At 41.0% G+C, this 27,231-nt stretch overlaps 1 protein-coding gene across 1 annotated transcript in view; it reads left to right on the top strand.

Moving 5' to 3' along the window:
* FAM216B (family with sequence similarity 216 member B) overlaps nt 1-19,313 on the top strand; it is a 32,970-nt gene extending 13,657 nt beyond the window's left edge. The window contains exons 2-5 of the mRNA XM_045869504.2: nt 10,208-11,397; nt 13,220-13,338; nt 15,865-15,985; nt 17,936-19,313. Coding sequence (XP_045725460.1) covers nt 13,234-13,338; nt 15,865-15,985; nt 17,936-18,135 — 426 coding nt within the window. The 5' untranslated portion in view covers nt 10,208-11,397; nt 13,220-13,233 and the 3' untranslated portion in view covers nt 18,136-19,313. The remainder of the gene's footprint in view (nt 1-10,207; nt 11,398-13,219; nt 13,339-15,864; nt 15,986-17,935) is intronic.
* The last annotated feature ends 7,918 nt before the right edge of the window (nt 19,314-27,231 follow it).

Genomic DNA, 27,231 nt, shown 5'->3' on the forward strand with positions numbered 1-27,231 from the left:
AGATAATCACACAGAGGGTTAGGGAATGTTGAGGACAAGTCAACAGATGGCAGGGAGCAAAATTACTCCACTCCTATTTTGCTTCCGTTTTGCCCAATAAGGAAAAGAAATTAAAACTTGCATGGTGGAACTGAGCCAATGATATAAAGAGAGAATTGCAATTCATAGTACGCACTTTGTATGTGCTCACACCTCCAGACCCAGCCGACTGATGTTTCAGGTATTAAAGGTACTTTTGATCAACTTCAGAAACACTGTAGGTGCTCTTGAACAACAGAAAATGCAGGAGAAATTATAAAAGTATCCTAATTTTCAAATGGAAATAAGAATGGACTACATAGCATCAAGCATAATATGGTGTGAGTTTTTGATATAAAAGTTAAATAAATAAGACAAGGCCCAGCACTAAGTTGTTATGTGCTCTTACAGAGATGTTATCTAGGTTGACCTAAAGTCATTCATAAGTATTTTTTAGATTCTTGGATTCAGTAATTCATTGAGCTATGAATTCCCCTAGCATGTACCATCCCAAAGATCATAGCTCACCTTTATTCACAGCACCATAATCAGAGATTTTGTCAAGTACAATTTGTGTATGGCTTTGCTCTAACTAAATAATGACCCTAACTGAAAGGAAATGAGGTCAGCACAACACCACCTGGTCCTGAGTGATCACTGTCTTATTTTATAAATGTTCATAACTCAGGTGTTTGCCATGAAAGTCTAGATTTTGCTAAGAACCAACATCACACACATACCATTTTCCGGTTACACAAACTTTTGGAATTAACTAATATGGAAAGTAACATAATGCATAATAAAAAATTACTTTGACAGGATTAAATATAAGTGTAAAATTACGAAGATAAAATTTCGAACTTCCTACAATTTTATCATTGTAGGAAGAGGATGATCATCCTTGGAAAATTCTCTTTGATAGTTTACTTGATTATAAATTTAGTAGGATTCCACATGCTAACCCAGATGTGACTTCTAAGGGAATCAACACTCTCCGGGGAAGATTAAAAGGGAGTACAGTATCTAGATCATAGGAAGTAATTAGGCTCATCTGAGTCTGCTCTGGTCATTTACATGCTGTCTAGTTCAAGGGAAATATTTTGGAAGGCCGTTGACAAAGTACAGTAGCTCCTAAGTGCACAGGAAGAGTTACAGAAGTTTCTAAAGTACGTGGAGACTGGCTCTAATTAGCCATGACCTAGAAACTTGTGAGTTCATGCCTTATCAGGTGTCCTAGCGAGGTGGGGAGGAATGCTCCTGGGCACAGGCGGCAAAGCAGACAGAAGAGGCTATAAATTTCTTTTCTGTACAGGAAGGATAAAAGGGGAGTGTAAGTTGGTGGTAAAAGAAAGCAGGAAAAATGACCTCATGCAAAAAAGGGAGCCTCAGTCTTTCTCCATTCCTCACTCTATCAAGGTGATGCAGGTGTGGGCAGTGATGTTGATATTAAGAACTACCAACAGAGACAGCACGACAGAATGATCAGCAGGGCCCACTCTGGAACAAGCCAACCTGAGTTTAAATCCTGCGACTTCCACTTAACAGCTACATAGCTGACTGAGCTGTTAAAACTCTTTGTGCCCCAGATTTCTTATCTATCATATAGGACTAATAGTACTTAGCTCGTGGGGCTTATGTGAGGATTAAACAAGATAATATATGTAAAGTTCTCAGACTCTGACACAGAAGCACTATGCGAGTTTCCCATGGATGAAGCATTTGCTGTATCTCAAGCACTATTGTCTGATTTAATGCTCAGAACAACCTACTATAAGGGAACTATTGAAAGAACTTTTCCTACAGATCGGGAAGCTAAACCTTAGAGAGGCTGAGAAACCTGTCCAAAGCTATGCAGGCAGAACATGTATAATCATTCTGCAAACTCAGATTTTTCTGACCAAAGCATCTGAGATTTTAACCTCTGGGCTTTACTGTTGTAATACGATCTCAAAAGAACCAGTGAGGCCCGCTTACAACTGGGAAGAAACCGCCACACCGCAGGTGACAGTATTACCTGTGGGGTTTTGAAAGGCGTGTAGATGATGCCCACAAAGTCCAATCTCCAATATTAGGAGTTGCAGGCTAGAGTTTTGATGACAGTGCCCAGGATTAAGGATCAGCATGCTGGAAAGAAGAGGGAGAAAAAACTGTAAAACGAGACATCATAAGATTTCTAGGTCAAATTTACCAGGTGAGCTATTTAGAACTGAACCACTAGATCCAAATGCAGTAACACAAGAAGGGTCGGCCAAGATGGAAAGCCCTTTCCTATTACCTGGGAAAGACAAAAAAGGCTGTGTTGCATTAACTTTCCCTTCTCTGGGGTTCATACTGCATATTGCACTGATAAAGGGTTAACGGACCAAAACAAAAGTTACAAAAGCAGAAGACCCAGCAAAAGTGGGAAAGAAGGGAAACAACAAGCCTGATGGGGAATTCAACCACAAAATGGATTTCAATCTACTACATCTGTGATTTGGGGTGCAAGGAATTTTCCTTAGGCCATTAAGGGAGATCCCAGGAAACATATTTTTGTAGAAGATCTCTGAACCCATCTTATTTTTGTGGAATCCTCTGATTTCCTAATGGCACTCCCAGCTGTATTGTATACCTACCAATGTGGGTATATTCCCAAATCTGCTTATGTTATTGCTCTTGTTATTGGAATTGCATGCTTTAATTAAATATTACATAGACTGATGACAAGAGTAATCAGCCAGCTATTAGTCCGGATCATTTTAGTTAAGAGTTCTTCTACATCTGACAACCTGGGGGCCTTCTGAAAAATGGGACTATTATAAGCTTATACATACAATAAAAGGAATTGTTAAAAAAAAAAAAAAAAACTGACTACTTTTAATCTGTGGAGGCAATGGCTTAGACGGAATTACTGATTTCACACATATAAAAAACTATCCTGTTTGAAGATAATTGTTTCTTCTAGGAGACTCTACATATAATGTTCTAGAAATAGCTCTTAAATAAATTGAACAAAATATAGAAAAGGCAACATAGTATAACAGAAAGAATAAAGCCCCAGTGCCAGGCAAACCTGGGCATAAATCCTGCCCCTCCCTTGTATAATATAAATTGTCAAGTAACTTCTCAAAGCCTCAATTTTTCCTCCATAAAACTATAATAATAATATTTATCTTAAAGCACTATGAGAAATAAATAAAATAGTCTATCTTAAGTTCCCAGCACAGTTTCTGGCATTTATTAGACACATAATAAACGGCTGTTCCCTTCCTCATCTTCTTTCCTGTCCCTGGAGGTGTGAGGCAGAAAAAGACAATTACCTACTTAGACACACTACATCTTAATGCCTAATAGCTTAAGATGTGAATAAAACTATAAAAATTCCTTCTGGATTAAGGCAAACACTGTTGACACTGTCTGTTCCTTACCTACTTAAAAGCCATTTACCTTGGGGCGCCTAGGTGGCTCAGTTGGTTCAACGACTGCCTTCGGGGGCACCTGGGTGGCTCAGTTGGTTAAGTGACTGCCTTCGGCTCAGGTCATGATCCTGGAGTCCCAGGATCGAGTCCCGCATCCGGCTCCCTGCTCAGCAGGGAGTCTGCTCCTCCCTCTGACCCTCCCCCCTCTCATGTGCTCTCTGTCTCTCTCATTCTCTCTGTCTCAAATAAATAAATAAAATCTTTAAAAAAAACCAAACAAACAAAAAAACAAACAAACAAAAAAAAACGACTGCCTTCGGCTCAGTCATGACCCTGGAGTCCTGGGATCGAGTCCTGCATCGGGCTCCCTGCTCAGCAGGGAGTCTGCTTCTCCCTCTGACCTTCCCCCATCTTGTGCTCTCTCTCAAGTAAATAAAATATTAAAAAAAAAAAAAACACCATTTACCTCTTTCTTCCTGAATAGCAGCCTTCCACATTTAAGATTGGATAAATATCCTTCAGTTTCTGGGAAAGTCAGCCCAGCCCCCCATCTAGGAGTTGGCCTAAATCCAGTCCTTTCATGGAAGATCATATTACCTTTAAGTAAACATTCACTCCTTCCCCATGACCTCCTTGAGAAGAGTATCCCTTCCTGCCCCATTGACTTTGGCTTTGGAATGCCGCAGAACTAGAGTGAACCAATCCCAAGCCAAAGTTTGCCTCTTAGGGAGCTTCTGACTGGAGGAGATACACCCTGAGTAGCCCAGGTCTCTAAGAAGGAGAGAGACACAAGGGGCAGTTGTCCCAGCCAACCTGCCGACTTGCAGCCTAAAGCAGAGCCACCTCTGTTTATGAGACATTAGATAAAATTGGATGGGAAGCTTCTGGAAAATAGTTTTCCTCTGTGATAAGAAAAAAGCGCATGAAGATGAACTCTCTGCTCAGTGCCACATCTTGAGTTTGATTGAACTAGTCAGCTTCTGACCATGAAGAGAAAGCCTGAAGAGAATCACAGACACTGGCCCAGAATCACAAACCCATACCACCAACTATTTTCTACATTTCGTGTAAAGTGACAAGAATAAATCCTATCTGTTTAAACCCGGATTTGTTTGGCATCTCTGTTACCTGCAGCTGAATATATCCTAAGTGATACATGTCAATATTGAACCCTGGAACTACTTAAGAATTCTAGTGTTTATGACCTAAGCTAATGTATTTGACAACACCCAGAATTATTTCTGGTTTGTGACCAGATGTCATGTACTGTCATTATTTGTGATTTCACAGGGTCATTCAGTCAGTATTTCCTGCTCATCACTGGACACCCAACATTTAGGATGTGCCCCGGGGAACCGTGTTCCCCATAACCACACAGATGGGTACAGAGCTGCATTCCTTTCAGAGAACCTCCCTTCCCTTTCAGTGTGCGCCTTCTCCCCAGGTTCAGATGTCCCATGTATAGCAAAAGTTACTTCTTGAAACTTTGATTTGGCTACCTCTTAAGGGCTCTCGCGCCTCTCCCTGTCTCCTTAGCACACCTGGACCTAAGAAATATATAAGTGGGATTCCCATGCAAAAGGGGAGAGGAGGTGAGACAAGCCCTGTCCACTGATTCCTCATTTCAGAGCTGGGCTGGTGCCACTCAAGCCCAGGTGCTGGAGAGATGCCTGAGCTCAGGTGACAGTTCTGCCGCTTCTCGGCTGTGGGAAACATGGGCAGGTTATGGAACCCCTCTTCACCTCCATCTCCTCATAAGCAAAATGGAGCTAGTCATAGTGCATGCTAATAGTATTATTATAAGACTTACCCAGGTTAATGCAACTAAGATGCCTAGAATGGTGAATAGTGAGCCACGGTTACATAAGAATTGGCCAATTTTGTTCCTTCAGTCAAAGCATAGAATGCTGAAGCTCATGGAGGACAAACAGTATCAAGAAGGTGCAGGATAGCACAATGGGGGAGCTGGGGAGCTGGGACATTCTGGCTCATACATGGCTTTTGGAATTACAGAATTATAGTGTCAGCAACCCAGTATTACATGTAAATGCCCTTTACCACATTTTCATCAAGACAGTCTATTTTTAAGACATCTGGGATGGGGAGTGCATTCTTTCCTGAGGTGGTTCCTTTCATCAGGAATTTGTATCCTCGTGGCTTCTACTTATGGATCCTAATTTTTTCTCTTTTGGGGATATACAGAGTAAGTCTAACTTCAAATGTATGAGCTCTTCAAATATTTCGTGAAGCACTGTTACCCAGCCCACTCCCCTCTGCCATAGGTCTTCTCCAGATTCAATAGCTCTTCCTTGCATGTCAGTTCATCCTGTGACAAAGCACCTCTATTTTCACCACACAGTCCAGTTTGCCTACGTCCCTCGTGTGCACACAACACACTGTAGCACAAAGCACATCAGGGCAGTCCCAGCTCCTCCCTTGTTTTAGAAATAATACTTCTGTTAATAACAGCCTACACACTCACGAATCCCTCTGGCAGCCTCATTAACTCATGTTGCATTTTCTTTCCCTATGTCAGAACTGCTACTAAGCAACACATTTTCTTTCTGTATTTGTCTGACTAGAAATGAAGGCCTGATAGAGAATATTGTTTTTATTATTTCATCCTATTAGATGCAGTCCATCACTTTAGCTTGTTGTGAGATCCTTTTGTCATCTGCCATCTGCTCTGTTTTCCATCCCACCTAGATCTCTGTCCTCTAGAAACTAGATCTTCATTATCTGAAAACTTAATAAGCTTGTAAAACTGTGGAGTAGATCAGAGCCTGCCACCAAAAACCTATCCAGATTGTCATGGACTCATTAATTAGCACACTTTAGCATAAGTTTTTAACAAGTTTCAAATTGTACTTATCTGTCCATGAGGACTGCACAAGGCACATTGTCACAGGCAGAAATACCAGGTCTCAACATCTTTTTTTTTTTACATTTTTAAAATTTTATTATGTTATGTTAATCACCATACATTACATCATTAGTTTTTGATGTAGTGTACCAGGTCTCAACATCTAAAAGTCCCAGAGCCCTCTCCCTATTAACAACAACCTAAAAAAAAAAAAAGGAAATGACATTGTCTGAAAACATAGCTGTCAGTACTGATCTTTTAAATGTTTATACAGTTGCTTTGCCAATCTACTGTCGAGTCGTAGATGGCATTTTTATTCACTCCACTTTTTAGAAAATTAGAATACATATGGAGAGTGTTTCTGTGGGCAAGGAGCTAAGCGTCACACCCATCTCCACTGTGAATGTAGAAATGCCTGGGCAAGTTTGAGGACTGATGGGACTGGCCTGCTGGATACCTATTTGTGTGAAGCCTTCCCTGGCAACTTATTAGAAAGTCAACGACTTGATAATAACAAGACTATCTTGCTCCAGAATTATGACCACAAGTCTTTGTGAAACTGAAGCCTCCCCTTATTCAATAAAGCAATACTGCAGATGGGAACAGAACACACCCAAGGAGAGAAAGAATCAAGATGCATGAATTTTGTCTGCGGGAAATGGCTCAATAGGATGGATAGTTTCCTATTATAGCAATGTGTGTGTTGCTTAAATTCCCTTTTATTTCCAGAGGCCAAGGGCAGAAATCATAGACTTCGAGTAACCATAGGTTTGAGTCCTGGCTCTACTGCTTAATAACTATGCCATAAGATCTGTTTTTAAAGGACCACTGCTAGTCCCTAATGAGAAAGACTTTCTTATAAATTCCTACAATTAAAAAAAAAAATCGTGGTTTTGAATCCAGAATTATCTACAAACTCCCAGTACACCTATTCTAGTTCCTTTTGACATTATACCTCTTTCTTCCATAGCATTTACTTGGGATTATAGTCAAAATTAAATCCATAGACTATTTTGTTTTTAAGCTATATTCCACTTTAGACTTTTTTCCAGTACTTCTTAAATCTGTTTTCCCAAAGTCCTTAGCATATAGATGACCATACCCAGCTTTTCCTTTCCTGATAATCACTGCCTTTAAGTGTTCAAAGTAGTTTTTACTCACTGAAAGTAGCTCTTAGAGTCCAAACTGGGACTCAATTTTTCTTGTTTTTGAGACCAGTGACTCCTAAGGTGTTGGTATGTGTGATAGTTTTGGTTTGGGGTCTTGGAGAAGTGGGGGTTTTATGTGAAGAGATCAGAGAAATAAAGCAAGATAGTAGAGGGATAACTGACACCCACTCCAGCCCCCACCAAACAAGATTGAACCCAATGGGCTAGGTAGTCCTATGAGAAAGAGTGTCTAACAAAGTCTGTGTAAGACTCTTGAGTGGAGACATCCAAAAGTTCAGGTGATAAACAGAAGCTCAGAGTGGGGAGGGGACAGTTCCTTCATTTCATACGGTGCACTGAGGCCCTCTGAGGGCTTGGGGTAACAGAGGGAGGATATCCGTGCCTAGCAGAGCTATCCCCATGGAGAGATCTGCAGCTAAGAAAATCCTGGGGAAGGAGCAAGAGTAAAAAGATACGAGCAGGCAATTTCATTTTGGGTTCATGGTTTTCCAGGGAAGTACTTATCTCAATAAAATAGTTATGCTCTGCCTCTTGTCCTAGCAGACTGGATTCTTTGAATTAGGGTTTAAGTCATCTTGGATTCCAGTCATGGGTCTCTCTTCCTCACTTGGTAATGCCCATGAGATCACATTTACCCTGCTCTTCTATGAAAACACATTTCTACCCATGTTCTAAGAATTGTTGTATAGATACACCACCATGTTAATCATTGTGTCCCACTGCTGTACCAATGTTTCAGCCACGAAATAGCATGTATCTTTTCTACCAGTAGTCAACATTATACTCCTTATAGTAATTAGTTTTTGGTTGTTTCTATTTTTTTTTTTTTTTGGTAGCCAGTTTTAATTCCGTTTGAGAAGTCTAGTTAGTCCTTGGAAAATAATTTCTTTGATCAAAATTGACAATATACATGGTTTCATCATTCTTAAATGTTGAGTTATTGACCAAAAACTCCTATCTCATTCCTTGACACTAACTACAGAGCTAGTTAATTATCTCTTTTGTTTTTTCTTTAAAAACTCCAAACTTTAGTGGTAATAGGCAAACACTGACTGTATATCTAAGTTTTTCAGCCTCCCACCTGACATCATAGAAACAAGAGGTACCTCTTAGATTTTCACTGATGGTATCTATCTCCATGTGTTCAGATAGTGTTCAATATCTCTCAGCTTTGTACTTGCCCTTCTATACCCTTCTCTTTACCAAAGTAGTGGGAAGACTGCAAAATACATTTTGCAGAATCCCTCACCAACTGGCATCCAATGGGAGACAGAAGATGGAAAGTGGGGTGAGGGGAGGAAAAGTCGCTTTCACGGTTTCTGCTTGCGTCTGTGGGAGTGGCAGCATCAGCAACCATGTCAGGGACACCAGCAGTGGGGGCAGTGATGGTGGTGACAGCAACTGTAACATTAAGGACAGAACATAGCAGCGAGGGCACTGGCTGAGCGTCAGGTCCTGAAGGTGCTACTCAGGCCATGTTCCTACAGAAGCTGCCCCAAAGGCACAGTGTTTATGGACTCTGGGTAAATCATTTTCCCTGTTGTCCTCCAGCTCTAGGTCTGAGAGTGGTTGAGTGTAATTGCCAATCTTTGCGCAAGTTGACCTTTCTTGTTTTGCTCCTCTAGCTTACTCCAATACTTTTGTAACAGATTCCTTACGTTAAATTCCCTCTTTGTCGAAGACATCCAAATGGCCAACAGACACATGAAAAAGTGCTCAATATCGCTCAGCATCAGGGAAATCCAAATCAAAACCTCAATGAGATACCACCTCACACCAGTCAGAATGGCTAAAATTAACAAGTCAGGAAACGACAGATGTTGGCGGGGATGCGGAGAAAGGGGAACCCTCCTACACTGTTGGTGGGAATGCAAGCTGGTGCAGCCACTCTGGAAAACAGTATGGAGGTTCCTCAAAAAGTTGAAAATAGAGCTACCATATGATCCAGCAATTGCACTACTGGGTATTTACCCCAAAGATACAAAAGTAGGGATCCGAAGGGTTACGTGCACCCCGATGTTTATAGCAGCAATGTCCACAATAGCCAAACTGTGGAAAGAGCCAAGATGTCCATCAACAGATGAATGGATAAAGAAGAGGTGGTATATATATACAATGGAATATTATGCAGCCATCAAAAGGAATGAGATCTTGCCATTTGCAACGACGTGGATGGAACTGGAGGGTATTATGTTGAGTGAAATAAGTCAAACAGAGAAAGACCTGTATCATATGATCTCACTGATATGAGGAATTCTTAATCGCAGGAAACGAACTGAGTGTTGTTGGAGTGGGGGGTGGGGTGGGAGGGATGGGGTGACTGGGTGATAGACACTGGGGAGGGTATGTGCTATGGTAAGCGCTGTGAATTGTGCAAGACTGTTGAATCTCAGATCTGTACCTCTGAAACAAATAATGCAATATATGTTAAGAAAAAAAAAAAGAAGAAGAAGAAGGTAGCGGGAGGGGAAGAATGAAGCGGGGGAAATCGGAGGGGTGGACGAACCATAAGACGATGGACTCTGAAAAACAAACTGAGGGTTCTAGAGGGGAGGGGGGTGGGAGGATGGGTTAGCCTGGTGGTGGGTATTGAGGAGGGCACATTCTGCATGGAGCACTGGGTGTTATGCACAAACAATGAATCATGGAACACTTCATCTAGAACTAATGATGTAATGTATGGGGATTAACATAAGAATAAAAAAAAATTCCCTCTTTGTCGAACACCTAGATCTGTGTCTGTTCTCCTGGTTATGCAGGGACTGATGCACACTGCTATGAATCCGCCCGTGTGTGTAACAGTCAGCAGATGTGCTGTGCCCTAGAAGCCATTTCATCATATGCTTGGGAAAACATTCAAGGAAGACTTAATTGACAATTGACGATGTCAGCTCTGCACGCAACTGTTCTTTATCTCTCAGGAGAGAATCACCAAGCTCTCAGATCCCGTGAGAGGTTTGTGGTGTTCACAGACTATTATAGACTCTTGTTTCTGCCATGTTTATTCTCCAGAAGGTCTGTATTTAAATTATTGAAGAAAATACAAACTTCCTGTGTCTGGTAAGTCCCTTCCCTTTCTTCCTTAAGCTACACAATTCATCACTCTTATCTCCCTGGTTTTTTCTTCCCCTTACATGCGTAAGAACTTTGAATTTGTAGTTTTCTTTTGGTACTTCCTCTTCCATTTTCTCTAGGAAGTCTTCATTTTTACAGATAATCTGGCATTCAGAAGGAGGATTCTCAAGGAAAAAAGGAAGTCTGTGGTAATAATGCTAGCCCAGAGGAAGGGATAAGATTGCTTTCATAAGTCAGGTTAAAACGTAAGCCTTACGCTGATGACATCAGTGTGGGAAAGATCCTTGTGCCACAAGTTCATTATCATCATACACAGCCTCTATCCAAGGTCAATGAGAATATCTTACTCCTCCAAAAATTAAGAAAGGACTATTATCTTGAGCAATGGGACAATTCCATAGGTTACCACAGTAAAATTCATACCTGTACCTCTATATTTAGAAACTGTTCCTTCATCATTCTGAGCAATGCGGGTGGAGGGTACTGACTCCAAATGTGGGAAATACTCATGTAATGGCCCATTGCCCTGGTGGATTTCTTGACCTTTAATATTCAGCCTCTCTGTCTCCATGCACTTTATTTTCTCATGTCTGCACATAATGCAGATATGGTAGATTTAGAAGTTGGCACTTGATGAGACACAAAATTTGAAAGAAAAAAGATAAACTGTGCAGTTGACTGTTGCCCAGAAGCAGGGAAAGGCATGCAGCCAAATTCCCCCAGCTCCTTGTGTCATCACGTGATGTTGCTTGGATATCAGCTTATCAACAGACTGAATTTCTACTGCCACCTTCACATGAAGAAAGAGACCCTGCAAGGAAACTACACTGAATATGAGTACAAGCTTTTAAAAAGGGGGAGATTATAATACAGGGTAAGTCTTTTAAGCAAATTTGTCCTTTTTATTTCAGGCATAAGATATTTGGTAGATTTGGGGGCGCCTGGGTGGCTCAGTCGTTAAGCGTCTGCCTTCAGCTCAGGTCATGATCCCAGGGTCCTGGGATCAAGCCCCACATCGGGCTCCCTGCTCGGCGGGAAGCCTGCTTCTCCTTCTCCCACTCCCCCTGCTTGTGTTCCCTCTTTCGCTGTCTCTCTCTCTCTGTCAAATAAATAAATAAAATCTTTTAAAAAAAAAAAGATATTTGGTAGATTTGTCCTCCTTGAATTCTCCAAGCATTTTAATCAAACTTTACCAGGTATAGTCCACTTGAATAGGTAAGACGGATTTCCTCAGCAATAGCCCAAGAAAAGCACACATGAATTGTTGCCACAAGAAAGATTGTCAGTCATTTCCTTATGCTATTTGAGGAAAGAAGAAATCCTTCTAGCTTTGAAGAATATTTATGCTCTGCTCTACAGATCTGGAAAACGGGAGGAGGGATACTGAGATGATCTGAGTACAGGATAGAGCGTTGGCTTCTATCACAGAGAATATTAAAAGAGTATATCTTAGTTGTTATAGTTTCTGAAGTGCACGATGAGGGAAAGCAGTATTAAATAAAATATTTATAGTTTAATTTATAAGTTTTATCGTGGAAACAAGACACACAGAGATGTTGACTGACGTTTTCCTAATAAATTTCTCTTCTGGAAGATCTGAGCCTTCACTTTGTGAACTCAGAAGCAAAGACTCCTCACATGTTAAAATACTTCTTCAGTGTGTACATGTGTGTGCTCTTGTGTGTGCATGTGCGTGAGAGCATAAAGTATGGGGAGAGGAGAGAGAAAAGGAGCTCACATAAAGTGAGAGCTTTCCATAGCCATGATCTCAGTTAATCAAACAACCCAATGGGGTAGGTTTGGCAAGGACAAAGGTGTGAGCAGAGGGGAAAACGCTTGGAATTCTCAGTCTATGCCTTGGCAACCCTATTCTAATATATCCACTACCCCTTGATTAATTTTTTTTTATAATTATAGACATCTCAGATTCCAAACCCTAAAATATATAGTAAAGAAAAAAGACTTACTCATAGCAGGTGTGGCTCCTTCATTTTGTCAGGCAAGTGGCAAGAAATACAGCTAAGTTTAACAGTTTCTTTTATAGTACACTGCTGTAAAATTGCAAATCAAAATGTGCAAGAAATGGAGAATAATGTAAAGAATACTATACTTTCACTAAAAATCATATTTTTTAAGGGATATTCCATGAGCTGGGAAAGTGCACAACATATAGAGTATGGTCTCTCTTTTCTAAAATCAAAATGTACCCAGGAAAAAAAGAGTAAAAGGAAATCAATCAAATGCCACCAATACTTATGGACAGTTAGATTATGGATAATCATACTTTCTTCTTCAATTTTTAGATTTTTTTCAAATTTTCAAAAATGACATATATTACTTTTACAATCAAATAAGGTAATAATGATTATTTAAAATGATCAAGAAATAACTTGTGACGTGATGTGGTTCTACAGTCCACTTGTTGCAAACACAAGATGAAGCAGAAAGACAAAAAACTCTGAGTTATTCTTTCAACAACTGGGGTGGGGGGAGAATAGGGCAAAATGCAGAACTAAGCAGTCTGCTGAGATCCAATTACTTAGAAACATGTGAGAAAACTTTTTATCCCTTGACATCAATAACATGTATTTATTTATTTATTTATTTACTTGCTTGCTTACTTATTTACTTAGGTCCATTCCCAAAACAGGTTGAACAAAATGAAATTTCATGCTATGCTTTGTTGTTCCTTGAAGGTACAGGATAAAGAATGGGAGAAAAACAGAAAAGACAACAAAAGCTTTGGAATGTTCCACGGATTCCTTGCATTCGGGTCCCCTCCTCTGCCTACACCCACAACACTCCCTTAATGAAGGTATAGTGTATTATTCACTAATGGATGGAACTTGCCTGTCTCTCCTTCAAGGCTTGAGGGCTTTTTCTCCTGTCTTTGTTTATCCAGCTTCAGGTAACATCGGGCCCAACATAGGCACTCAGTGCATGTTGATGGTGTGCAGGGTGAATGAATGAGCAATTGGATGGTCTGGTCCTACACCCATCCATTTCAGGAGCTCTGCAGATAGTCACATCTTCATTGCTGAAGCACTCCCAGTGATGGGCAGTTCACAGCTGACCACGCTGTGGCTCCCTGCTAGAGAGCTATGGTAGTTCCTTTCAGTCACAGTTATTTAAAGCCATTCTCATTAATACTTTTTTTTTAAATTTTATTTTATTATGTTAGTCACCATACAAAACATCACCAGTGTTTGATGCAGTGATCCACGATTCATTGTTTTCGTACAACACCCGGTCATTAATACTTTTTGCAAAAATTTCAGTTCTCTTCCATCCCCTCAAGAAGGATAAACAACAGGATAAGAATATTAGGACTATTATTTAGGAAGTTTAGACCTCTGCTAAGGAAAAGACATAGACTTTTTTTTTCCCCTGTAAAATAAAACCATAACTTTTAAGATTTTATCTTATATAATGGAAACTCTCATTGCCCTTTGGAGCTTTGCTCTTGAAACTGACTGCTATTTTCATATTATATTGTTCTCCATCATTGGAAAAGGCTTAATTAGGAATCAATTATCTTCTTCAAAGATATTCTTTTTTAAAACATCTAATTCAGAAACTGTAAAGTTCAAATGATGCCTCAAATTGTGAAGTACTTGGCTTGGCTTTCACTCTGGATATATTTTTGATATCAAGTTTAAGGTCTCTAGACATCAAAAAAATAAAATCTGACTCAGAGGTTTCAACTCCACACAAAATTTCTAACAGATAAAAGCCACTTTACTGTTACATATAATTAACTTAATTTTAGTTTCCATAACTAAATAATGGTTAACAATGGTTATCAACTACTTCTGAAACTTCTATCACTGTTTTGAATTTTGTGGCCTAGGGTGAACTTATTTCACCTTGGTTTTTCTAGAATGTTGAGGCCAGTATCATCGTAAGCACTGACAACAGATTAGGTAGAGAACAGTAACTGTAGTCCAGGTCCTTCTTGTTCCTCCTTTGCACTACATGGCAGCCTTCTAAATGCTCTCCCTACCAGTGGCCTGTCTTCCCATAAGCTCATTCTCCACGATGGGGCCAAAGTGATCTTTCAGGTATGACATTTCGGGTTGGATCATTCTTTGCTGTGAGGGGCTGGGAGGCTGTCTCGTGCACTGTGGGATGTTCAGCAGCGCTCCTGGCCTCTATCTGCCGACAGCCAGTAGCATCCATTCTCCATTTCACCATTTATGCAAGCAAAAATGTCTTTCCACATTGCCAAATGTCCTTAGTGGTCAAAAATCACTCCCGTTGAGAACCACTTTACTTAAATAAAGACCTTCAATGGCTCCTCATATTAAAGGTAATCTTTCAACTCTTTTTTTAATTCTTATTTTTTAAATTTGAATGTGAACACTGCCTATAAGTCTTCCATGATCTTCCCCTGCCTACCTCTACAGCCTTCCCCAGCTCAGACTCTATATTCTGCTTGAAGTGAAAAAAAAAAAAAAAATCTGGTTTCTAATATATCCAGACATTTTGTGTCCCATAGGAAAATTTACACCACTTTCTCCCACTAATTAGCTTTTCTTTTTCTTCTAGCACAGTGGTTCTCAAATTTTGGTGTCCTTGTAACAGAATCACCTAGAGAGCTTGTTAAAACCCAGAGTGCCAGGCCCCACTCCCCGGAGTTTAGGATTCTGTAGATCTAGGATGGGGCCTGAGAATTCGCATTTCTAACACATTCCCAGGTGATGTCGATGCCCTTTGAGAACCAGTATTCTAGTTCCTTGGGAAATTCCTCCTCATTCTAAGACTCAGATGTTTTGGTCACCTCATTGAAAAAGCCTTCCTTCCTTGATTGCTGCACAGACTTTGTTTTCTTCTCTGTTTTTGTAGCACCTTTGAAGTAATAATGTTGAACCTTTATCACATTACCCATCTACTCATCTAGCTATCTCCCCTGCTTACTGACAACTCTTGGTGAAAAGTTCTCTTGTCCCCATTCCCTGGCCTGGCCTACGTCAGGCCCTGTGTAGATCCTCACAGCCTACCTTCTTCAACAAGGATCATAATACAGGAAAAAAATTATAAAATGTTGGAAATCCTTAGACCCCTCTCAGCCCAATACCTTGACCTACTTACCTAGAATCTTTTATTTACCCAATTTCACTATCACACAGGCCAGTGGAAGTTGTTTAAGTAAACTAGGGGAAGACATGACCCAATTGTTGTTTTCCAATTGCGAAATGTATATATATAAAATTGTTATACATATATATGTGTATGTATACATATATATCTTATTTCCAAAGAAGTCAGCTTTGAATACATCACACTCTTAGTCCTATAGAACTCCACCAACTCATCAAAATCACCTGCTCTGCTTTGACAGGACCTAACCCAAGGGCAGCAACGCTACTTTTATAGCATCATGAGGATTTACAATTCCAGGCCCCAGTGGGAGGCCCTGCAGAACCGCTATATTCACAGCCTTCAGCACCAGCAGCTGCTTGGTGAGTTTTAACTACCTGACCTAAACCAGGCACCCTTGGGAGGGACTTGTGTGCTGGAGCCAGAAGTCAAGTTTCCAGATAAATAACTCAAATAGAATGGCCTCTGCCAGCGTGCTATATTATAACACAATTGGCAGGCCATGTTTAAAAATGATTATCCCTGGGCGCCTGGGTGGCTCAGTTGGTTAAGCGACTGCCTTCGGCTCAGGTCATGATCCTGGAGTCCCTGGATCGAGTCCCGCATCGGGCTCCCTGCTCAGCAGGGAGTCTGCTTCGTCCTCTGACCCTATCCCCTCTCATGTGCTCTCTGTCTCTCTCATTCTCTCTGTCTCAAATAAATAAATAAATAAATAAAATCTTAAAAAAAATAAAAATAAAAATAAAAAATAAAAATGATTATCCCTGACAATAGAAAGCAAGGTTTTATGGTAAATTAAGAGGGTTTCAAGAAATCAGAGTACGGCTTGCTATAAAATGTCAACAACTGTCTGAGAGTTATAGGAACTTGATCTAGTAGAAATGGAGATGGGCTTAGGCAGATGGTCTAGGCTCAAACCACGGCTCAGCCCCTTGCTGGATATGCAAATTCAGAGGCTCAGTTCACTCACCACAATAACAGTTACACTTATTAAGCATTTACCATGTTCCAGACATTGTGCTAAGAGCTCTACACACAACATCTCATTTTCTCCCCACTTTACAGCTGTGGGAAACTGCAGCTCAGACAGATTATATAACTTGATCAAGACATACGCCTAGCGAATGTCAGGGCCTTGCCGGCAAAGAGCATACGTTTTCACCCCCGTGCTCTGACATCTCTCTTGTAGCAACCTCGTGGGATTTTATGAAGCACAAATGAAATAATGGTTGCAAAAGACCTTCACAGACTTTAAGTACAACCTTTGGAGGTGTGATTGTTGTTAAGTCCCTTTTCTTCTAGTAAACGTTTTCAGTCTCCAGCTGGCCTCTACTACACTCTTCTCCTGACTCTGGCAGAGCTTTCTTTTTATAAGCAGCTCACTTCACATTAGCACATCTACCTTATATTGCTGTTCCTGCATTCGCACAAAAGGAAGACATGGTTTTTGCCAATGACTGAGTAACAAGAACAATAACAATAGTTACCTGTTATTAGGCTTCCCTTTGTGCCTAGCACAGTTCTAAGCACTTTGCATATATTGTCTTATTTGAAACTCAGACACCTCTAGATGGTAGGTGCCTTTATAACTCACATTTTATAGAAGAGAAAATTGAGGCGTGGATAAGAAATCATTTGACCAGGGTCATGCGACTAGTAAATGGCAGAGCCAGGATGCGGCCTGCTCCCCATGATTGCCTGCATTCCTGCAGAAGCATCACCTACTAGCTTTGTTTGTAGAGCAAAACTGCAGAGAGGCCAGTGAAACCAGAGCAGGGATATTCAGTATTTAGTGCACATACCTGCGTTATGTTATCAACATGCAGATTTCCAGGCCTAGCTCTCTGAGTTTCTGATCAGGAAAGTCTTTGGAATAGAGCCAGAAATCTGAATTTTTAAAAAGCATTATTAAATGTGGTCTCAGCCTGATGATTCTGTAGTGGGTGGCCTGCAGACTACACTTATTTAAAAACCCTGACAGAGACTGAATATCTCTGTTTCTGGTTTGAAGAAAGTTTTGAAAACAAAGATATGCAATGCATGCTCAGATTACTCAAGGCCTAGCTCCCTCTCCAAGGGATCTGTTATGTTAATCCATGACTATGTATTAACTTAATGAACAAGAAATGCAAAAGAAGAAAAGTCTACTTCATATCCTCAAAAATCATACAGTCTTGGTGTGCTAAACATAACTGTCTCTACCCTGCGAAGTAGAAGACATTTTATGAACCCATAAATATTTGCAGGGTTGTTTGCTTATTTGTTTTGTAAGACTGTTAACTTTGAACTTTCTCTCATTTCTCTCCCCTTAGGCTACATTACACAACAGGAAGCTTTGGCTCGTGCCGCTGTACTTAGAGATTCAACCAAGAGAGCCTCAGCTAAGGTAGCTCCTCAAAGATCCATCCCCCAGAAGCCTTCAGCCATGACAAGAACATGGCTGTCAGCACTACCTGTGTCTATGGTTCGACCCAGGGCTCAAAGAGCAGGGCTTGGATCCCTCAGGAATTGAGACTTTGCACAAGCTCTGAAACAGGCACTTTGCCCATGTACCCCCAAATCTAGCGGCTGCTTAGTGTATATTTGTTGAATGAGAATGAAAAAAAATAATAACTTCTAACACACACTCCATACCTAGAAATAATCTCTTTCCCACTCGCATAAATTTTACCAGCAAGAACAAGCTGAGGGATTTAAGAGCAATTGGAGCTAAGTGTAAACACGCCTTTCACTCCACATATAATCTGTAGAGTGAAATGACTTTTGAAGCTTTCAAAGTAAAAGCTTCCTTTGAATTAGAACCTCTCAGACAAGTCCCAAGAACAGTGAAAGGGTGAAAGTCATCAGAGAGTGCCAGGTTCCCAGTCACAGGGTGACTGTGGAAGCCACCCACTGCAGATTTTGAAAATACACAAACCAACACCAAGTTAACACTAAGCATGCAGGGTTTCCAGAGGCATATCATCTCAGCAGGAACTGGCCTGTGCGTTTCCATGTCCTCCTTCCTCTCCTCTTTCCCATTAAGCAATAGCATTTAACTTGGCCCCAAATCTTCTGGTTCTTGCCTGACTCAATTCCTTTGTGTCATCTTGAAATTTGGACTTACCAACTTGCCACAGCTGGGTTCATCCTACACGGCTATAGTTGACCTTAACCCAGGCAAGAGAATTCATGCACACGTCCTCCCCTGGCAACTGAAGATACACTCTCAGCAGAACAAGAAGTAGCCCTTAAAGAACTGGTCTCAACTCTAACCTTGCCATGGCCTCATTGGTTTTAAGCAAGCACACAAGACTAGACAAATACGAAAGAAAAAAAAAGGGGGATAACAAGTCAAAACCACATATAATGGTATAGTGTGATATTAGTTATATTTAATAGTTATTTTCATCACTAGTGATTTTGTGTGTGTGGAAAGTTAGTCATCGGGGCTCACAAAAATTCAAAAATTTTTTCATCTTTATTCTAAATGTTCAGCCCCCTTCCTTCATTTAAATCAGCCAATGACTTTGTTATGCCCATAAAAGGAGTTGCCTGAGATGGAATTATAGACTTGCTTGACAAGGGATGTGCTGACATCGATCTGGAAGGAAGATGCTCTCCATTACAAGAAAAAAAAAAAAATACCCCATTGATGAGGATGTTTATCTTTTCTCTGCGATCATTCATAAAGAATAAAGTTTCTTGACCTCTGCAAGTCCTGGTCCTGACTCATGTACTCTATGTAGCTTGTCAGCTCTAAGTTAAGAATCATTAGGTGGGCTTAAAAAAAGAAAAAAATAATAGAACTACAGTGAGCTACAGGGTAGCCCACTTGAGGGACTGAAGGTCGTGGCAGATGTCACTTGGCCTATACTAGTTCTTCCATAATGGCCCTTTTATTCCTATGAACCTCTTGCACGTACTTTTTTAAATTGAAGTATAGTCGGCACACGACGTTACATTAGTTTCGGGTGTACAACATAGCGATTCGACGGCTCTAACATTATGCTAGGCATGCACTTTACCTTAGACTTTTTTTTTTGATGGGCATGGATATTTGCTGTGTAAGCCTTAGCTAGTGATGCAGAATATTAAGGAGGCCACTTGTAATTCTGAGCTGCATCCCTGCATCAAAAATCTCAGAAGCACCTTATTTCCAATAGAAGCTTCTAAGAGCTAATTGGCAAGTGAATATCAGAGGCCCGTAAAAAGGACAAATCTAAGTTAGTGTAGAAGGTCCCACTTGTTGGCTCTCCCATCAGAAAGGTAATGCCCTCCCTCTTGAGCCCCAAACCCAAAGCCTAGGAGGAATATGACTGTTCATGGTGTTAGAAGGAAGGCACTCACCTGAGAGGACCCTGAGAAAGACAAAGGGGAACAGAGGACAATCTGTTAATGCCAGTTTTGCTTATCCATTCACTAGTTGATGAACATTTGAATTGTTTCTAGCTTTGGACTATTACAACTAAAATGCTATAAATATTTTAATGTAAGCCTTTGTGTGCACAGAAGTTTTTATTTCTCTTGGATAGCTATCTAGGAGTATAATTACTGGGTCACATGGTAGATTTAGGTTTAACTCTATAAGATAGTGTCATGGTGTTTTCCTAAGTGACCACCCCATTTTGCATTCCCACCAGCAACGTATACAAAGTTCAAGTTGTTCTACATCCTTGCAATGTCAGACATTTTAATTTTTGTATTCTAGTGGCTGTGGCTGCTGGCTGAAGATATTATCACTATTAAATACAGCCACCTTCTTACTTGGAACCATGGCAAATTTCAGGGAAGGAGTTTATGATAGACAAGGAGGTGGTGATGGCAATAATCTTGGACTTTTTTTTTTAAAAAAAGATTTTATTTGACAGAGAGAGACAGAGAGAGAGGGAACACAAGCAGGGGGAGTGGGAGAGGGAGAAGCAGGTTTCCTGCGGAGCAGGGAGCCTGATGCGGGACTCGATCCCAGGACCCCGGGATCATGACCTGAGCCGAAGGCAGACACTTAACAACTGAGCCACCCAGGCGCCCCAATCTTGGACACTTAATTGAAGAAATTTCAAAGCTTAGCAGTTAACACTGATAAAGCAACTCTCCAGCTTTTTTTTTTTTTTCTCCTCCTAAGGAAGCGAAGGGTTGGAGGAGGTAAGGAAGAAGAAAAAGAAGCAACCCGTAGGAAGAACCATCCCTGGCCCAACTGTCTAAAACACACAAAACTGGGTTCAGTGTGTCCTCAGTACCTTCTCACTTTTCCTTGTTTATATTGTTCTTCGGGTTCAACAACCAACACTCCACCACCACCACCACCAGGATCTTTCTGCACTATGTTAGTTATTTATTGCTGCATAAAACATTACTCTAAGACACAGTGACGTAAAACAACAGTATTGACTATCTCACAGTTTCTGTGGTCAGGAATCTGGGCAAGGCTTAGCTGGAGCTTCGGGTTCAGAGTCTCCCGCAGATTACAATCAAGCTGTCTGCGGAGGCTGTGGTCTTCTATGAAGATTCAACCAGGGAAGGATCCACCGGCTGTTGTCTGGAGGTCACCCTCAGTTCCCTGCCACATAGGTCTCCCAATAAGGCAGAAATGCCAATAAGCCTCAATAGTCACAAATGGCAACTTGTTTCATCAGAGTTAAAAAACAAAAGATGGGCTGTGGGGGGTATAAGGTAGAAGTCACAGTCTCTTATAACCTACTCTTAGAAGTGGCATCCCATCACCTTTGCTCTACTCATTAGACACAAGTCATTAGGTTCAGTCCACACACAAGAGTCGCAGATTACACAAGGGCATGAATCCCCGAAGGTAGGATCACTGGCAGCCGTTTCAGAGGCTATCTGCCAAAGCCAGGACTAGGGTGAGGTGAATGAGGTGCCTAGGGTGCAAAATGGGAGGAAACACTTATTCTTACATGACCCCAAGAGTGAATCCCAGATAATCCCCCTCAGATACCAATCCAACTTCAATCTTGGCCCTGCTGCTGGCCATATGCATCCAACACACATATGCAGGCTTCGGATCACCCACTCAGGGCTCCTTCCCCAGACACCCTGTCTGAGCCTGTTTTTTCAGACAACCAAACCATGCTGCATACTTTCTTCTTGCCATGACCCTCTCTTGAAACTGAGCTGATTTGTGTTCCAATATTCCAACATGCTGTTGAAGAAAAAATGATTTCAGATAAGCCTAGGACATTTAACAATTAATACCTAGTTCATATGTAATCTCTAGATGTAGAGCAGTATTTATCAAAATGCAATTCATATACCAGATTCAGTGAATATGCTTAAGGAAAAAATAAGTTCTTGGGTCCTATCCTAGACCCAGTGAATCAGAATCAGAGACATGGTATCCAAGGTGTTCCTTACGTTTACTGAAGTATGATAGCATGTAAGAAGGGACTTCAGTAGCCAGAATGCTTTAGGCCTAATATAATAAACTGAATTTCTGTTTGGCAAATTTGGTGAAAATTTAGGGGCACAGACTACATGATAAGAGTGGCTTTGGGATAGACTTGTACCCCCGAAACAAATAATACATTATATGTTAATTAACTGAATTTAAATAAAAAAAAAGAGTGGCTTTGGGGATAGAGAAAGTATCTCCTTAATAACCTTCAATAACTCGTATAAATGAAATGCCAATTATTCTCATTCAAAGCCAGGTCAAACCAATGGCATAATATAACAGAATTTGAATCTATTAAAGTGATTTATGCTTTTTAGATTTGGTATTACTAAATATGCATTACCATTCCACCAAAATGAACACTGACTTGGTTTTCCCTCCCATTTCCTATTTTCTGATGGCCAGAGGAAGAGGGCCAAGAGTTCCTGCACCTTTTCAATTAAAATTAGTTGCTAATTGCATCAGTGCTGGTAGGGGAAACCATTATATTGGCCTCATTGACTCTGCTTTACCCCTTAAATTACAGTCCTGTTGCCTGAAATGTAATCAATCCCTGTGTTCAAAATCAATCCCTTGTCTGCCTCCAGAGAATTGTTCGTTCTTCTCCACATCAGGGCTATCATACCGAGCCAGTTACACAATGGGTTCAATCAGGTCAGAAGTAGAGGAAATCCCTGTAGCTATTGGAAATCACAGCTTAGGAACAGGGTCAGAGGCAATTACCCAACTATAACTAAGCCAAACACTCAGTGTGAGTTCCCAGCATCCTCCTGGCCCATGGGGTGTGGTTCCCTGAGGGGGAATGAGTAGGTGTTTATAAACAGAGGGTTCTAGTGAAACACACTTTCTACTTTAATATAACGAGCCCAGAATGATGATCAAGATGGTTTGACAAAAGAAAGTCAATGACATTTCAGAAGCCCAGCCTTGTAGAAGGAAAAAAACAAAACAAAACACACACCACTGTGAATATATTACCTATTTAAATTCAATAAGCTATTCTAGTATGTATTGCATTGTGTATTTATGTAAATAAGGAAAGATCAGAAGACAAAGTCCCATAAGTCCAGGGGTCTGTTTAGAGCACAAAACTGGAAAGGAAGGGGTTGTGGATAGAGGGAAGGGCAGCTGCTGAGGGGTCAGATGGTATGTTCAAGGCTGGGAATAGATGTAAAATGTGGCTCCGTTTCCTAACTGAAGGGCCAGCTTTTTGCTGAGAGGTATGTCAAATGGATTGTGACCGGGATGATAGAAATGTTAGTCAAGAAACACATGAAATCAGACAAAAGAGTTAATTAAGATTAAAAAACTTTATGTATAATTTATGTGAGTTAAACGACCTTTAATTGGGAAGAGAGGGTGCCTGGGTGGCTCAGTTGGTTAAGCGACTGCCTTCGGCTCAGGTCATGATCCTGGAGTCCCGGGATCGAGTCCCGCGTCGGGCTCCCTGCTCGGCGGGGAGTCTGCTTCTCCCTCTGACCCTCCTCCCTCTCATGCTCTCTCTCTCTCATTCTCTCTCTCTCAAATAAATAAATAAAATCGTAAAAAAAAAAATTGGGAAGAGAAAGTCAGGTGTTAAGCTATCAGGTTGTTTCCTACAAAACAGGAGAAGGGTATACACACAAAAAAGGAAGTTATTTTAGATTTTTGCATAATTCTTAAGATAATCTACATAATTGAAACAAGCAAAGAATTTTTTTGAACTTTACATATTATTTCAAAATTATAATTTTATGTTTAAGTATTTCACGGTTAGAGGGCTATATTAAGTCATCTTTCTTATGCTGTTTAGTCATTTGTTTGTTTGTTTGTTTTAATGATTTTTATTTATTGAGAGAGAGAATGATAGAGAGCATGAGAGGGGGGAGGGTCAGAGGGAGAAGCAGACTCCCCACCGAGCAGGGAGCCCGATGCGGGACTCGATCCCGGGACTCCAGGATCATGACCTGAGCCGAAGGCAGTCGCTTAACCAACGGAGCCACCCAGGCGCCCCTGTTTAGTCATTTGTATGTTCACATATTTATAGTACCTGAGAGCCAGTGGAAATAATATTTATTAACTATAATGTTTACAAGCAATTAAGTTTGGCGGCAGTGCAGAGAGCATATATACATTATAGTGGGAAATAACTCTAGGAAGAAATTAGAGCTTCATCATGAAGAAACTTTAATATACTTTAATTGGCAAACAGTAAGGAATCACTGGAGTTGTTTTTAGTAGGAACTTGGCCTGAGAACTAATTTCTAATACTGAGCAGGATGAATCAGAGAAGACGAGGAAAGAATCAGGGAAACAACTCTGGATCACAAGGAGCCCCGAGGAAGCAGTACAGGGCAAATGGCCCCCGGAAGACCTGATTTGAGGAACAATGAAATAGTGTCTGGTTTGGGACAAGTTGACTTGGATTCAATGCATTTCACAGGCATTGGCATGGGGTGAAAAGTCAGCCCTGGGAGTGGTGAAGAAGCAAGAGGAGGAGAGATCCCCGGGGGGGTGGGGGGGGGCGTGGGGAGGAGAGCAGAGACAGAACCCAGGGAACAGGCAGGGTGTGCAGCATGGAGCCCTAGCAACCGGTGTGCTTGAAGGGGATCCTTCAGGGAGGTGGCAGAGCCAGCCCCGCACAAAGTCCAAGGAACAGGGAAATTAGAAAAAGGAAGGGCTAATGCCTGCTTGAGGAAGACGAAGACTAAGATCTGGCCATTGGGGTTGCCAATTAGGAACCCGTTGGTGACCTCGGCAAAGCAGTGTCATTCAGGCACGAGGGCAGAGCCTGGCCTGGAAGTCGTGGAAGGTTGGGGTGTTACAAGAGTCCAGGGAGCCACAGGATCGATCCAGCTTCAAGCAATGTCAAAAACGCTTGGTCAGCATTCATTCATGTTTCTGTACTTTTTTTTTTCATTCCACTCAGCCTTCCTAGAAATTCCTATTTGAATCCCATTTTCTCTGTTCACTTATGTAGAGTAGTTCCCTACCACCACAATGGAAGGTGTTTTCAAAAGCTGGTATCAGCTGAATGTGTTAATGGAGTCTCATGATGAAATTCTATCAGGCAGAGCATATTGTTATTGCAATATATTTTATTACTCCATTAGTACATGTTATAAAATATGTACTTATGAACAATTACTACCACAATTTGATATATCCAACCCACTGTGGAGCAACAGAGTCGTTTTTAGTAAAGAAATTGAGATGAGTAAAGGTGAAATTCAAAATTCTATAGCATGTGTGAAATGAAATGATCCATTTTAAAGACTGGATATAACTATGCTTATATAGATACACTTCCATTTAGGACAAACCATTCCATTTATAACTGAAGAATACGTTAAAGCTAGAGAATTAAAGTCAGATAAAAATCTCTTAACAAAATGTCAACTGTTTCATCCACAAAGAACAGCAGGGAGCTTTCTTTAAAAAAGCCTCTTCTTTTTTGACTAATGGTTTAAAACTCATGCTAATTTTCAGTAAATTTAAGGGATGATTATAATCAGCACTTTAAAAATGAGAAAATGAATGATTTAAGATGCAGACTGTATAAAAAAAATCTAGTCTCTGTAGAAATTATCAAAGTCAGCAAAGATACGGGGGGGGCTGTAAAAAAGACAACAGAAGTTGATGCAGAATAGGGTTACAGGAAAAATTTTATATGGAGAAAAAGATAAATCAATTAAAGCAGGAACCATGCTGTTTATTGTGATAAATCATATTAATAGAATTCTTCTGAAGAAGATATTCAATTGAAGGAAAGAGAGGAGACGTATAAATAAATCAGGGTTTTAATTGTCTGCCCTTGCTTTTGGTTGCAGGAAGACAACGTCGCACGCTCCTGACAGTATCTGGGCCGCCACAAACAGACGCTTTGGCAGGGAAGGCCATGTGCGTCTCTGTTTATGAGCGTGCCCACAGCAGGTTCTGACGAATAAAATATTTCCAGAGAGGAGGAAAGCATGGGGAATCAGAGCTTTGTTCAGAATGCCATCCTAATTATTCTCACTAACAGCAGAAGGATACAGTTTCATAAAGCCGATCAAACCAGTTTCATATTTTTTTTCTTCCAGATCATTCACCAGACACTCCCTGATGGCTGGTGAAGAGGCAGTTCTGGAGAAGGCACTGAAGATTTTGTATGGAATGAAATGCCGCTGCTTAGGTTGTCTTTGCTGTTTACCTTACACAGCCTTGTGACACCGTCTAACCTCGGGCTGTGACCCAGCCCCAGGGGACCTTCTGCACAGGCACTGGGGAATTGTGGCTGTAGATTGCGGGGTTGGCTCCTGCGTGGGCGCTCCGTAAGGTCACTGCCAGAGCCCCTCTGCCCCTGCAGGACCAGCTGCAAATGAAGAGCCCTAACCTGTTAGCTGCAGGGGAGCCCACCTACAGATCCTTCTTCTGCCTTAACACAGGTTATCGCGGCTGCACTGACATGATTGTTTTCTATCGGAAGTCTGTATCATGTGATCTTGAAAACAGAACCGGACCTTAAATGTAAGTTCTACCTTTTCTCCCCATGTTTGCCTTTAGTTAAAGTACGTAGTACAACAGGTGAGGGCAGTTATGGAGTCTGGTCATCTGGGTTGCATTCTAGATCTCTCATTTAACAGCTGTGTGATGGCATGTACGGGCCTGCTCCTCTGTGCCTCAGTGTCACCATCTGTAAAATGGTGACAAGAGCTCCTACTCTGATGGGCTTGGGGAGGATTAGCACCTAATACCTGACACTGTGTGCATATTCATGTTAGCTAACTAATTACACTGGTTCTAGAAGTGTAATAATTGCGGTAAGAGAACTCATACTCAATATTTTTAGTGTTTTACCATTTACTTGGCACCTCTGTATGTCTCACATCATCAAAGGGTAAGTCTGGTCAAATAAGTTTGTTGAAGATAATTTTCCAGAAAAAGTTAATAATGACCGTTAGTAGGTAAGTCTCATTGTCTCCTGTCTCTAATCCTGTTATGTTTTGGAAAATATATGACAAGAGGAGAGCAGCAGGGGCGACTGGAAAAATTGGGGGGGGGGAAGCTCCAAATTGGAAGCAACCCAATTCTATCAATAACACAATAGATAAGTAATTGGAGTTTATTCAGACAGTAGAATATTACACAGCAATGAAAATGAGTGAATCATAGCACATACCGCCATGGGTGAATTATAAAAACATAACACTGAGGGGCGCCTGGGTGGCTCAGTCAGTTAAGTGTCTGCCTTCGGCT

The sequence above is a fragment of the Mirounga angustirostris genome, unplaced genomic scaffold, assembly GCF_029215605.1.
Source record: "Mirounga angustirostris isolate CCGP_5_RB_7025 unplaced genomic scaffold, mMirAng1.0.hap1 SCAF_3, whole genome shotgun sequence".
NCBI lineage: Eukaryota > Metazoa > Chordata > Mammalia > Carnivora > Phocidae > Mirounga > Mirounga angustirostris.